Here is a 14688-nt window from a genome sequence, read left to right as displayed (position 1 = left end):
GGTGCTGCCAGAATTCTATCTCCCCTCCAGCCTGGAGCTTAGCTCCACACACGTGAGAAAACAACTCAGAGCAGACTTGGATTAAGGGGAGGTGGACTGGCATTCAGAGGGGCGTGTTCGGATTCTGGGATATCAGTGCTGAAAGAGCCTTTGAAAATCATCTGCTTCTACCTGCAATTTTCCGATCCTTAGAGTTAAACTCAAGCCCAGGAAGTGGGAGAGACTTGCCCAAGTTCATGCCGCAGATTTATTAACAAAAAGAATAAACAGATGTGTCACTTGTTGGTTGTGCCCACTGGGACAAATCACTTCCCTCTCTGAGCTTCACTTTGTCTAGTGCCGACTGTCCATCTAGGAACGATCCTATTCTAACATCACTTGCCAGGGCCCTATTTAGGGGTCTCTTAGGAAGATTCTTGTCTTAGTTCAAGTAAGATCCCAGGCCTGTCTTGCCTAAGAAATCTCCTGGTGAAACCTCAGGTGCTTTCAGAAGTGGTACCTGAAGATGGGAGTTCTCAGGTCTGTATCATGTCAGACTCCCGAGAGCTCAGCCCTGCAGGATTCGAAGGCCTGTGAGCACACAGAGCCATCTGCTCCTCGGTTACAGCGAGAGGCTGTTCCAGCAAAGGTTATTCTGTCCTTGGCTCTGTTTCCAGCCACAGACTGAGTTCAACCTGGACGGAGTCTCAACTCTGGCCATGGACTGAGTCCCGATCCTCAAAACTCTGACCACAGATCGAACCCTGATTCCAGGTCCATGACCTGGTCACTGGCTGATACTGATTCCAGCCCCAGGTGGAGCCACAGACATGCATGATGTTCGTCAGTCTGGGCACCCATCCCTCTGGAATGAGAACCTGCGGAGTATCTTGACTCCCCCTCCAGTGCTCTGCCCCTGTATCAGTGCCTCTCTATTGTGCGCTTCCCTTACTAATTGGTCCCTCCCACCCCCAAACTTAAAGTATCCGACATGCTTCTACTTTCTCTTCCCTCTGCCTGTCCAATCCTGCTTTCAGGAGACAGTTATCAATCTCTATGTCCTCTCCAAGGATTATGTGTATGGTAGGAATCGAAGCTTCTGTCCTCAGGTGAAAGTACACCAGACTGCAGAAGTAGAGATGGGGCAGGAAGGGAACTCCCATTGTGGGAGGTGGCACAGAGGACAAACTGGAATCGGAAGGTCCGGGCTTCAGTCTGGCTCAGCTACTCATTCCAGCTGTGACACCAGACAAGTTGGCACTCTCCGCCTCTCAGTTTTCCCAGCTGTTAATAGAGTTGGTTGACCCAAACAGATCATTGTTGAGGACGGTCTGGCTTTAACATCCTGTGATTCTAAGACTCTAAGATCCAGAGATGCTGTTGCCTTGATTCTGAGTCTGCTCTGGACTTTGGAAAAGGAATTTTGGGGCATTTTGATCTACAGCCTGGTCCTCCTGTCCTCAGACACCAGGAGAGCATACCTAGAAGGTCTGGAATAGTGAGTGTGGAGGGAGATCCATCACTAGGGACCCTGCCCTGCTGTTTAGCTTAGTTGCATCCGCATCTACCTGTCCAGATGTACATGGGGGAAGGGGGCACCTGGGTGAAGTCTTGGCATCTGGCTCCAGACAGGCCCTTCTCTGGGTGGGTCTAGGTGGTTCTGCACCTCCTCTCTCCCACCAGTAGAGGTCTCTGTCTCACTCACTCGCCGAGCTGGAGCCGGGCAACAGCTGCGCAGTTGTTCCAGCCGTTGCACCTGTTCCAGGACTGCCCTCTCAAGTTCCCCCAGCCACTAGCCACGGCGCCGGCCTCTGGGAGAGGGATCCTGAATCCTTAGGACTCCCAAAGAGAAGGACTGGCGTGAGCACGGTGCCCCTGGGAGGTGCAGTGCCGAGATCATTTCAGGCAAGCCCCTAGACAGGATCCTATCTCATACCAGGGAAGGCCGTTCCAGTCTTCTTCTGATATCCATTCTTAGAGTCAGGATTCTTCCTTGCGGCTCACCTGGATCCTTCCGTTAGCAATTTAAAGCCTTTTCTCCCGGTCCTGCCCCTTTAGGGGAAAGATATTCCCATAAGCAGCCCCCCAGATCCAAAGACTGCCATTGGAGTTTGTGCAGGCATAAATCAATGATCTTAGGCAACTCCTGACCCTCTTCTAGGACTGTTTCCACATCTGTACAATAAAGGATTGGACGTCATCTCTCAGTCCCTAACTTTCGAAGATACTCTGAATCTAAACGCACGTGTCCAAGGCATAAGAAAATGTAAATAGTCTGGGGCGCCTGGGTGGCTCAGTGGGTTAAGCCTCTGCCTTTGGCTTAGGTCATGATCTCAGGGTCCTGGGATTGAGCCCCACATCGGGTTCTGTGCTCAGCAGGGAGCCTGCTTCTCCCCCCACCCCCTGCCGCCTGCTCTTTTCTTACTCTGATCTCTCTCTCTCTCTCTGTCAAATAAATAAATAAAGTCTTTAAAAAAAAAAAAAAGAAAATGTAAATAGTCTCATCTCTGCCCTCCCTCCACCCCCCCCCCCCCCCGACCCTTGCCAGTAACAGAGCTGCCTTTCCTGGTTTGAAAGTGCTCTCCTTTGAGGTACTTCTGTGCTCCTGAACATCTGTCATGTGCAGAGAAGAGGAGTCAGGTTCAGAGAAGTGAGGGCCTTTTCCCTTGGTCACCCAGCTTCGCCACTGAAGACCTGAGGTTTTCACTTCTGATTCCCTCCCCCACTGAGTGCCAGAGCCCAGAGCAGAGCTTATGTCTGAGAGGGAAGCAAGTTTGTTTGTGTGAGAGGGAACTATAAATAAATAAAGTATAGTTGTGTGGATGCAAGGGAAGGATGGGAATGTTCTCAAGTTCCTGCCTAGCTGGCTGGCTCCAGTCCTTGCCGGCTGGGGACAAGCCAGCCACAGTCCTGGTCGGGCCTCTCTTCTCACACCCCACACCCCCGGGTCCCCTCCAGCTTCCCCTGCAGCCCAGAAGCTTCTTTCTGGGTGTCTTTTCTGCTTCCTGTTGGAAGAATTCTCAATCACACTACCCACTCCTAACTATCTCCTCAGAGGCCTTTAGCACAGATGAGGGTTTCAAGGCAGAACATGGGATGGCCTCGGATGGGACAGATTGGAACTTTTACTTACATATGAAGATCATGGAATTGTTCATTCCCTTACCTGTCCAGGCACCTGACCTTTTTGTACATGGTGTATGGTTTGTGAGTTCAGATGGCAGATGGTGAGAGCGAGAAAGGGAAGGTCAAAGGTTAATTCCTGCTAGGTAGCAAAGTCAAAGTGCTAAGAGGGATTTGGCTATCTTATCAGGGGATGAAGTGTTCTTTTTGTGAAAGAGGTTTCCAGGATTAAGGACCATCAATCACCTCTTCTTCCAGAACCTTCCCTCTCCATCGACTCCATTCTTTCATGATGCACTCATTAGTCAAGCACCCAACTCTGTGTGGGGTCTGTACAGAGCCCTCAGAGATAACACAGATTCATGAAATACAATCCCTGTTCTCAAGATGTTCACAGTTTAGTAAGAAAGAAGAATGCAGTTGATCAGTACTTCTAATCCGGTGGTAAGAGCTGTCGGAGAGGGCTGAACTCCGTTCTGTGGGAGCCCCAAGGAAGGACTGGCTGCTGGCCTGGCAGGGTGGGGCGGCTTCCCAGAGAAGGGTGGTATCTGGACAGGCATTTATAGAATGAGACTGAGCGGCCCAACGCGGAGATGGAGAATCACATTCCAAGTGGAGGAAACAGCCTGGGAAGGCACGGGAGTGTGAAAGAGCCCAGTAGGGTGGTGGAGGAGTGAGAAATTCAGCAAGAGGAGGGGAGGCTGCACACGAGGCCACCGCTGTGAGCACTGCCGGAAAAGCAGACAAGAGCCAGCTCACGACGGGCTGGAGGGACACGAGAACGTGGAGAGTCCACCTAGTAAACACCGCTGCCCTCTCAGATTAGATCAGCTAAGTCCAACCACTTTCAGTCCAGCCAGTATAAAGCTAGGGAAGAACTTTGGCTGCAGCCTATCCAAGTGGACGCTTTAGGCAAGAGGGGGAGCTAGCCCCCAGCCCGTGCCAGCCACCTGTAGGAGGTGACCTCCTCACATGAACCACAGTCACTCCACCTGTGGGCTGACAGCACTTCCCCTGTGTCTGGTCCACACCTTGTTAGCTCCTGCAACAGCCAGCTCCAGCATCTTCTCGGGGAAGCCTTCCCTAAAAGCCTCTGGGCTTCCACTGTCATAGAACTTGTCCCACTGTATGCGCAGCTCACCCCTGAACAAGGTGGGGGTTGGGGCACCAACCCCCCGCACAGTCAAACATCTGCATAGAACTTTTGGCTCCCCCAACACTTTATAGCAGATAGTCCACTGCTGACTTGAAGCCTTAGTAGTAACATAAACAGTCGATGAATCCATCTCTTGTATGTTATATGTATTCTACAGAGTAATCTTAAATCAAAGAAGCTAGAGAAAACGTTACTAAGAAAATCATAAGGAAGAGAAAATACACGTACTGTACTGTAAAAAATCCCCTAGTAAGAGGACCTGGACAGTTCAAACCCACGTTGTTCGGGGTCAGATGTATTTCCTCTATCCATCTTCTGCATTAGGCTGGGAGCTCCTCGAGGACAGGGATTGTGTCTTGCCTAGTCATGCCCCCCGCCCACTGGGCAGAAGACCTGATACACAGAAGCTCACTAACTGAATGGAGAGCAGAAAGTGACATCGCTATTCCGAATAAGAAGAAGTCATAACAAATGATAATAACAGTCTCTACCTCGTGGGTCAGATACCCCACGTCTACCTGTTGTTCAGGCCTGAAGCCGCAATCCTGCCCCGGACTGCTCCCTTTCCCTCCCCACCCATATCCAGCCTGCACTACAGCCCACCCACCGTATTCCCCAAATATTCCCCAAATCTGCCCTTGTGCCCGTGAGCACTGCTTCTGTCTTGGTTCAGGCCAGCATGCTCTCAAAACCAGCAACTGCAACAGCCTCTCCTGGCCTCTACCTCCAGTTTTGCCCTCCAACCCCTCTGACCCATTCTCCACTCTGGCCACAGTGATAATGGTAAAGTGCAAACCGGACCACAGGCATGGTCCGGTTTAAAGGTTTAAAACTTTTCCAGGGCTTTCGTTTGCCCTCTGGGCAATCAAGGACCCTCGTGAGCCTCTCCCTCCCTCTGGGGACTGATCTCCAGGCTCTTGCCTGTCCTGACCAGTTTGATCTCTGTATCCCAGCCTTGAGGTCTGTGTAAGCAGAGCAGGTATTGGGGAGTCTGGCTTGTGAGTGGCTAGAAGAGGGTGGGGAGTCATAGGGAACAGGGTTGGTAAGATTGGAAATGATACCTGGGAGGTTTGACCTCGGTGGCAGGTACCATGACATTCATGCCCTAATGGGTGCCTGAGGGCTGCCCATAGAGTTGTGGTAGTAAAAGGAATACCGTGAGAAAGAGACTGCTAGGGAGGTATGGGGTCAGCACCTAGATCTGCTTTTTGTTTATGACCTACCATGTAATTGAGCATCTAATACGGGTCAAGCACCAGGTAGACTACATATATTATCTGATCTAATTCTACAATAACCCTGAGCAGTAGAGATTATTATGAATCCCATTTAACAGCTATGGAAACTGGGGCCTAGAGTGATTAAGTCACTTGTCTAAACTCAGGCTACAGATAAAAGCCAAATCCAGGGCATCTGGGTGGCTCAGTTGGTTAAGCGTCTCACTCTTGATTTCAGGACTCCGGTCATGATCTCAGGGTCATGATCTCAGGCTTGTGAGACAGAGCCCTTATTGGGCTCCCCACTGGGTGTGGACCCTGCTTAAGAGTCTCTGTCTCCCTTTCTCTCTGCTCCTCCCCCACAAAAAGGCCAAATCTAATTTGAACCCCCACTTATCTGATTCCAAAGCCAGGGTCTTTGGACTACACACACACTACCACTGAGTGAGGGGTTTTGAAGCGTATGAGACCCATCCAACTTTAATTTTTCTCTGTCTCAAGCCTGGACGAGGGCCAATTGTTCTTTTCAAATGAAAACTTCCTCCACTCCTGTCTTTTTTTCCTGGATTAAACATCACTGCTAGGGGCCATTAACTCCTAAAGATCCCTGAGAGAAGGCCTAATGCCCCCCTGAGTTGGGCAGAGGGAGGATGGGATGACACATGGTGGTGAATAGAGAGGGAAACGTGTCAGGATCAAGGCTAAGGTAGGTACGGGAAGGCCACAGAAGACCAAAAGGAATAGATAGGAAAGGAGTGGATGTGAGAAGCAAACTTTGGCTCCTGCTTCGTGCTACCCAGGATCAGCCCCACTGGCTCCCTGAATCTTATCCTAGCCCATGTCAGAACCCCTGAGAACCTGGGTGTATGAGACCATCAATACATCCTAAACCATGGAAGCTTCAAATGATCAGATCTTAGAGCCACAAAATTGTACAATTCTAGAAGCTTCATGTTCTCATGAAACTTAGACTCTTGGAAGCACAGAACTCTCAAATCTTGAATCTTTGACACCAAGAGCCTTGGGGGTCTTTAACTGTGAAATCATGCATTCATAAGCAGTACCTGGGCAGAAATCTTTGCAGATCAAAGTTCACCTTCCCCCTTATTTTGCCGAGGAGAAACTGAGGCTCAGAGAAGGAAGAGTCTTCCTCATTATCACACAGTGAATCTGTGGCATAAGGAGCTAGAGCTCTTTCCACCAGCCATTAGCAAGGATCAGAGTTGATGCCAGGACTGCCAGGCTGACCATTCCTCCCTCTGCCTGGACTTGGTCACTCACCTCACTAGTATAAGGGGGAGCCCTAGGCAATGCCTCTCACCTTGGAGGGTGGGGTGGGGTGGGGTTGTGGCCACAGGAAGCCTCCTGGGGTGCAGGACCAGCTTGCCAGGTCCCCCATGTTCTCAGCCGCTGCCAGGTCTGTTGGTGGGGCGGCCTGGGCACAGGCTGAGGCATTTTCTCTGTCTCCATGCTCTGAGCAGGCAGTGAGGGGGAGGGGTGCCAACTGGCACAGGAGCCAGAATGCAGGGCTGCCCCAAGGAAGGTGGGAGAAGGTTTCTTCAGCAACAAGGCTGAGACCTAAAGCCGCGCGGTAGTGTCGCAATCGGCCCCTCCCTGGTGGGGGGAGGGGACTGAGAAAGAAAGACATTATTCAGTCCTTGGAGAGTTGGGCTGGCTCTGACAAGCACCCCAGCCGGGGCTGTGTCCCGCCCTCTCTGCCAGCCGAGGCCCTAGAGATAAACACAGCTCATTTGATACGGGCCAGCCGGCCAGCCCCAGCCGGGGCCTTGCTGGGGCCTTGCTGGGAAAGGGATCTGCTGTCTGATTCCCCCCTCTACTTTGGGGAGCTGGGAAGGGGGCAGGGAGGAAGCTAAGCCAGGCACTCCTAGGGTCCCCAGCGGCCACAGAAGCACAGACTCTGGAGGTATCATGACTGTGGCCTCAAATCTTTGTTCTGGGAACCCAAGAGGCTGAGCAGGAGGAGCCGTGCAAGGAGCCAGGGGCAGGCCAGTTCCAGCTTCTTACAAGGGAAGCTTTCTAAAGGTTAGGACTGGCCCTGGAGCTCCTCTCCCTGAGAGGGAATTCCTGCCTGGCTGTCCGGCTAGTGTGCTGCTTTCAGCCCTCTGCGATTCTATGAGTTCAAAACTAAGAGAAAGATCTAGAAAGTGGGCAGGAGGAGGTGGGAAAGGCAAACTGTAGATTCTAGACTGCTAGGGGACGAGGAAAGAAAATAGGGAATAGGGTATGGTGGTCTCTGAGGCAGACAGAGGAGCCCCCGGGCCCTGGGATGGGGAACAAAGCCAAGAAAGGAGGTAAACTGCAGGGAGTTCTGCCTGGGGGTGGAGTTCTGGGTTCCAATTGCTAGCTGGTTGGCTGGGGCAAGTCACTCAGGCTCTGCATCCTCAGTTTTCCATCTGGTTTTCTCATAACGATGGTAACGATGGTAATGATCCCAATAACCCAGCTGAGAGGGACATGCTCATCTATTCAAGATGACCCATCTTGCCCGGTCATTGTAACCACAATTATCATAACAATAACATTCAACAAGTGTCAGGAACTGGGCTAAGTAGGCACTTGACAAGCATTATCCAATTTAATGCTCAAAACAAAAATGTCAATGGAGTAATTAAGTAATTTATATAAAGGGAAGATAGTAAATGTTGGCTCCTTTTTCCATATCTTGATCTCATTTACTTCCACAAAACTCTGTGGCCAGCTTGTGCTGGGCAGCCCACTTCCACCCTAAAAGAGCTCAGATTATCCTTTAGGTAATGGAGAGTTTTCCTGTAGGACTGGTAGCACCCCTTCCAGCTTGTAAAAGTCACCCGCTACCTGTGAGGAGGAGGGGCGGCAGGGTGGGGCGCGGGGCTGGAAGCCCGACCTGGAGCCAGGCTGGGTGGTGATGGGTAAGGTGGGGAGCGGGCTGGACAGCAGATGGGCTGTGAGAAGTTAGAGAGAGGTGGTTTCTGGAAAGCAGCCTTGCAGGAGAGGTATCTAACCTAATGAGATAATCTTTCCTCAATCATCCTTGGGAGCAATCCCTTGCAGACTGACAACTGAGATGCCGATCACAAAAATAATTGACTTGCAGTCATAGAAGTAGCAATGACTATTTTTAAGGATATTTAAAAGTCGGCTTTCTAAGAACCTTGCTCTAGGCAGCCCTTGTTTTCCCAATTCTAACCCTTTCATCGCAGCTCGCTGAATAAGGACACAGTAGGCTGTGAAAACAGGAAAGCTGCTGTGAGGGGCTTTATTGAAAAGGTGAGTCACAGGACCCAGAGAGAAGCCGTGCGTGTGTGTGTGTGTGTGTGTGCGCACACACACACACACACATGCAGAGATGTAGTAAATAAATAAGCAACATGGGACCAAGGGAGAGGAAGCCAGTGTGATTATGAGGGCAGAAGGACCACTGAGCTGAGTCAGGAGGCGTGGGCTACCATCCCTGCTCGGTGACAGACTTCCTTTGTGACCTTAAAGGTGTAATTTATCCTCTCTGGGCCCGAGATTGTTCTTCTAATAACATTTATACAATTTAAATCTGTAAGTACTTTCGCAGTTTGACCTTCCTAACTGCCCTGAGAGAAGTGTTAAGGTTCAGAAAGGGGCAGTGACATACCCAAAGTCACACAGCAAGTGTGTAGTCAAGCTGATGGACTCAGCTATTCTGGGCCCCTAACTGGGAGAGCACGTCTGGTCGGTTCTTTTTGCCTATCTGGTCCAGATGACAGACTTCCTAGAGCCAGAGACAAGGAGGCACGAAGTGGGGTCTTTGGGCTGGAGCCTCCCGGGACTGATGAAGCACGGGTTGGTCTGCCAGGTCCAGACATGTTCTGCCTTTTCCATGGGAAAAGATACGCCCCTGGTGAGAGCTGGCACCCCTACCTGGAGCCACAGGGCCTGATGTACTGCCTGCGCTGTACCTGTTCTGAGGTAAGTTCCTCTGGCCCCTTGGCCCCCTATGACGGGTATGCCGGCCCAGAGGGAGGGGGGCCATGCCGCTTCACCAGCGAGTACTCAATATATGGGAGTTTCTGTGCACCTGCCAGAGGTTAAGTCACACTGCGTGTCAGTGGCGGGACCTGGCTGGGGAGCTGGGTCTCAGCCAGCCTTCCTTCCCCTTTGCTGCTGCCGGCCTCGCCTGTGTCCCAGGACAAGAGCCTCTCTGCCCTGACCTCTCTTTCCTTCCTTTCCTTGTGCCCTTTTTTCCAGCCACCTCTCTTGCGCCTGGCCTCAGGACATGTCCTCCCAAGGCCACTAGCGCGAATATTGGTCCTTCAAGGCTTCACCTGCAAGCCATCCCCACCAATAGCCTTATTTGTTGCCTCACCCACAAGGGTGTCTTCTTCTGGGATGCCACATAAGTTTCTCAGTCCCTTCCTCCTGATCACTATTGGCCAAGGATGACAGTTATCGGTGCCTGTCAGTCACTGACCCTCCTACATGGAACCCCTGAAGGCAGACCTTCCTAGGTGCTCACTCGGGCCCAATTTGCTGCCAGAGGCTGAATGAACTGGGCCAGAGACCAGATCCTCTGGCTCACCTCCCCTCAACACCCTCAATGATCCTATCCCAGCACCCTCCATAGAGCCTTGTACCATCAACTAGGCAGAATAAATAAGACCCCATGTGGTCCAGAATTCTCAGGTCAGGTATGAGGGTGGAGGGGTAAGGACGGAGGGGGAGTGATTTGGGAGGCTTGCAACACCCATAGCTCTAGTCCAGCTGCCTGGGGCCCAACCTGGTTGGTGTGAGATCCTCAGCTCTCTGTCTCGGGTGCTGGTGCTGGGGGTGGGGAGGGAGGGACAGGGTACTTACCTGGAGCCAACCCCTTGGTGCCTGTCTTTCCCTGCACAAAGCCAAGAGAGGACTGCAGGAGATCTCTTAAGATTGTTAAGACAATCCTTAAAGTGGGAGCAGAGAAGAGCTTCTGAAAAGACACTGGGAAATGGAGGAGGGCGGACCAGCCCCTCCCGTGCTTCTCATCACTAGGGTCTCATTCCTCCTGGGATCTGTCCCACGGATTCTCCACTCCTTCTCCTGTGTTGGCCCGAGGCTGAACACTGGTTCCAGTGTGGACACAACCCCCCACAACTGCCTCCCCTTGGTTCTCCTTAGCACATATGAGGCCAATCAGCCTTTACAAAAAGAACTTCATGAAATATAGCCAGAGAGCAGAAAGAAAACCATAACAGAAAATTCCAGACATATCATGCGGTCCAGTTGACAAAGTCCAAGTTCTGTGATCCACTGGCGTTAATTCATTTCTCCCTCCCCGGAATTCATACACACTGTGCGGGTATCTCCAAAATATACCCTGAGTCCCTCCACTTCTCTCCACCATCACTGCTCCCCTAATGAAAGCCACCTTCATCTCTCCCTGGGCTGCTACACCAGCCTCCCAAGGGCTCTCCCTGTTCCCTCTCTAAGTCTGTCCTCCATACAGCAGCTAGGATGATCTTTTCTGCACATAAAACTGACCACGTTCTTCTACTCTTAAAACCCTCTAATAGCTTCTCATTGCACCTAAAATAAAATTCAAATTTCCTGCTTTGGGCCCTGCAGGAGCTACCTTCTGCCCTTTTCTCAGACCTCATCTCCCACCTGCACCAACACTTCAACCTCACTCCTACCTGGTTGTTCCTCCCCCTCGATGTTTCCCCCACGAGATCTTCTCAGGAACGGTCCCTTCCACCCGCCATCCATCACATACACGTGACCCCTTATGAGGCTTTCTTTGACAGCTGTTACTGAAAGAGTCTAACTTTGTTAACTCAATCCCACCACCCTGTTTTTATTATTACCATATATTTAACTGAAATGATCTTGTTCCTACTTGTTTATTTTTTTATAGACTATCTCCTACTCCTAGGAATGCAAGTTCTGGGAGAGCAGAAACCGTGTTGGTCTCATTGCTATGTCCCCAGAGCTTAGAAGAGGGCCTGGCACCCAGCAGTCACACTGTAGATTCTGAGCCAACAAGTGCCACTCCCCACCCCTTGCCCCGCCCAGCCATCAGAGGTAGCTCAGCATCATGGAAGGGACCCAGATCCTGGAGACAGTGCTCATCAGTTGTCGGTCTTAGGCAACTTAACCTCTAGGACAGAGGCTCTTCTCTCATTGTGGAAGTGTGGATAGCTGTTCCTACCCTGAGGATTGCTGAGAAGATAAAGAGAGATCATATATTTATATATAAGACAAAGCCCCTACTTAGTGCCCACTCAGTACATGGTAGTTATGACTTCCCTGAGAGTTGATCTGGCTGCAAGGCCTCCCACCTGGTCCCCTGCCCATTCAACCTTTTGCCTGTCCCTGCCTTATTTCCGGCTGTACGTTGCTGATTGTCTCCATCCCTTGGTTCCTCTCACACCATAATCAAGAGAGAGATTCTAACTCTTCAGGTCACACAGTTCCTTGAATTCCACTCTAGTTACTCAGTTGAGGGGCTCAGACTCTAGAAGGCCCCTTTTGGGGCTCAAACCAATTCTACAGACTCTGAGATGCCCCTTAGTGTTGATGAGTCCTTGCGATCTGGCCATCTTGAGGAACAGTGACCCCAGCGGGCCTGGTGTCTGGTCCAGAGTTTTCCATGGGGCAAGAGGTGCTGGGGGGAAACTCGGTGGGCAGGGGGCCTGGAAGCAAACCTGTCAACTTCACAGTTGGACAAAGCTGGCTCCCTTCATCTAACAAAGAGGCCCTCTATCACTCCTCTCCTGGCTCTCATTTATTCACTCCCTCCTTCATCCAGACTGTAACAGGCACTGGTTTGGAGCAAGGCGCTGAGCTGACAATTCAGAGATGAACAGACTAGGACTGACCCTTGTTGAATAGACAAGACTGATGAAAATGATTCATTACAACACAGAGGGGAGAGTCAGGTGGTTGGGCTGACAGACCCTGTCTATCAGGGGCAGTAGCCTTCTTCAGCTCTTCTCTTTCTGCTCATCCCTCTCTCTAGCTCTCTGTTTCTCTGCCCCAGTCTCTTCTGTTTGTTGTACGTGAAGAAGCATAAGAACTTTGGGCCCCTCCTTCGCTGGTGCCAGCTCTGAAGCTTTGCATAAAGTTACCCAAACCTCCCAGAGATTCAGGGAGTAGATCACGAAGCCCTGAAGCTTCTCCACATTAGGTTTCTAGTCATGTCCCCATCCCTGTCACCTGCCCTCTCTTAACCATGAAGCTCAGGCCCAGAGGGAAAAGAATGAAGTCCCTGAGCTAAAACAACAACAGTCAAGATCAAAGTGAAAATAGCTCCAGCCTTTTACCTTATTTCTCAAACACCAGGAAGGGGACACAGGTCTGTGCAAATCCATGCACACTGCAGCCCCCTCCATGGTGGGGCATGTGAGTAGGGGAAGGGGAGGGACTAGACAAATTGAGTTGATTGCTTTTCTCCTGTCACAGGTTTAAAATGAGTGTAGTGTCCCACAGCTGGGATGGGGTTTGGGGAGAAGACAGGTTCATGTGGGAGGCCACGGTTCTTTGGAACCAGGACCACCCCCCTGTGTCCCCTTCAGAGTGCCCATGTGAGCTGTTACCGCCTCCACTGCCCACCTGTCCACTGTCCCCAGCCGGTGACGGAGCCACAGCAGTGCTGTCCCCGGTGTGTGGGTAAGTAGCCTCCTTCCTCCCCCTTGCTCACTGAGACCCTTATCTCCATCCCAATGTGGGCTTCTGGCTGAGGGGGGCTCCTGGAATGAGCGGGGGCAGACTGTAGCTTTCAGAGATCTGGAGGTGACAAAGGTATTCAGGGGAAGAAACATCCTGGATCCCCAAGGAGGGCTGGGGTAGCAGCAAACTTCTCATTCCTAAGTAACTGGGCTAGCAGGAGGAGGGAGAAAATGTGGAAAGGGCTGAAGGAAACATGGGTGTGGTTGGCCCAGGGATGGCACGCTTGGGCCCCAACCCTCTCTGGCTGACCAGTGCTAGAAGGAGTGGACGTGTCCTGTGTCAGTGCACGAGGGAGCCGGGGCTGGCAGGGCTGTAGGGAGATGCCAGGATTTCCACCCTGGGGCTGGGAATGACCCAAGGAGTTGGAGCGCATGTCCCTGGACAATCCCCGCAGTGCTGAGGTTCAGGTACTCTACACATCTTCATGCTAAATGTCTATGATTTTAAGATTCTAAGAGCATCTGAGACTGGAATTCTAGGAAATAGAGGTAAAAGAGAGGAGAAGAGAGGAAGTCTGAGAAGGAATTGGCATAACCAAGTGTATATGTAACCAAATGGCCAACAAGGGGCACCCAGGGGGGAGACCATGTCGAGAGGAAAATCAGTGCTTAGAAGCATCAGGAAAGTGATCAAACATGGCTCCAGACTATGGTCTCCAGGCTGTGCAACCAGGGCTCTCCTGGTGAGCTGGGGACCTGTGTGGACTAAGTGTGTAAAGGGACTCATTTCCATGCGGGAGCCCAGTAGGGACCTCACCATGGCTCTGACTTGGGTCATAGATATCCTTGGGTCTGGCTTCCCTCTGGAAGCAGGGGCTCTGAGCTTCATCCTGCCCGGTGAGGGGGATATCATGTTTCCTCCCTGGCAGAGGCTCACTCCAGGAGTCCTTACCTCCCCTTGCTTTGTGCCTTGGCCCCTTCCCTCTTCCGTGCTCCTCTCTCCTTCTCCCTGCCCCTTCGCCTGCCTGGCTCAATGGTTCTCCAGGACTCAGCTCAGCCATCGGCTCCTTCAGGAAGCCTTCCCTGACCAGCCCCCAACCCCTGCTCCCAGCTCCTGAGTTAAGGGCTCCTTGTCTGTGCTGACAACCGATGCCTCCATCTGCCCTAGCCCTTACCATACTAGTGTCACTGCCTGTGGAGCATCTCTCTACCCAGTTACATTGTGAGTTTCTGGGTGGGAGGGCCTGGGTCTTACTCTGCACTCCATTCCCAATGCCTAGCCTGGTGCCTGGTACACAGAAGGTGCTTAGTAAAGGTGTCTTGAGAGAATGAGTGGGTTCTCTCAGGACTGGAGACTTAAACCCCACAATCTGGCAGGATGAGGACAGGCTAATTGGCAGGTGCTGAGGAGTGGGGCTGTGGCGGCCAGTGAATGACAGAGCTTACACCAAGCACAGAGCCAGTCCAGATCATTCCAGCTGACTCCACTAGGATCTAACTCAGCATGGGTTATCACTGCTGTTATCCCCACCACCTAGAACAGTGCCTGGCACTAGAGGGGATTCCTGGATATGCTCACTGAAAAGGCAATGAACCAACG

At 51.7% G+C, this 14688-nt stretch overlaps 1 protein-coding gene across 3 annotated transcripts in view; it reads left to right on the top strand.

Annotated features, from left to right (window-relative positions):
* CHRDL2 (chordin like 2) overlaps positions 1-14688 on the top strand; it is a 28888-nt gene that overhangs the window by 2443 nt on the left and 11757 nt on the right. For 2 of the 3 annotated variants that reach the window (XM_046014522.1, XM_046014523.1), the window contains exons 2-3: positions 9302-9414; positions 12996-13089. In XM_046014522.1, the coding sequence (XP_045870478.1) occupies positions 9302-9414; positions 12996-13089 (207 nt within the window). Of the gene's footprint in view, positions 1-8748; positions 9415-12995; positions 13090-14688 lie in introns of those variants that run through there. The other variant, XM_046014524.1, reaches the window with a different exon arrangement.

The sequence above is a fragment of the Meles meles genome, chromosome 8 (assembly GCF_922984935.1).
Source record: "Meles meles chromosome 8, mMelMel3.1 paternal haplotype, whole genome shotgun sequence".
Lineage (NCBI taxonomy): Eukaryota > Metazoa > Chordata > Mammalia > Carnivora > Mustelidae > Meles > Meles meles.
This window is presented reverse-complemented; position numbering and strand designations above follow the sequence as displayed.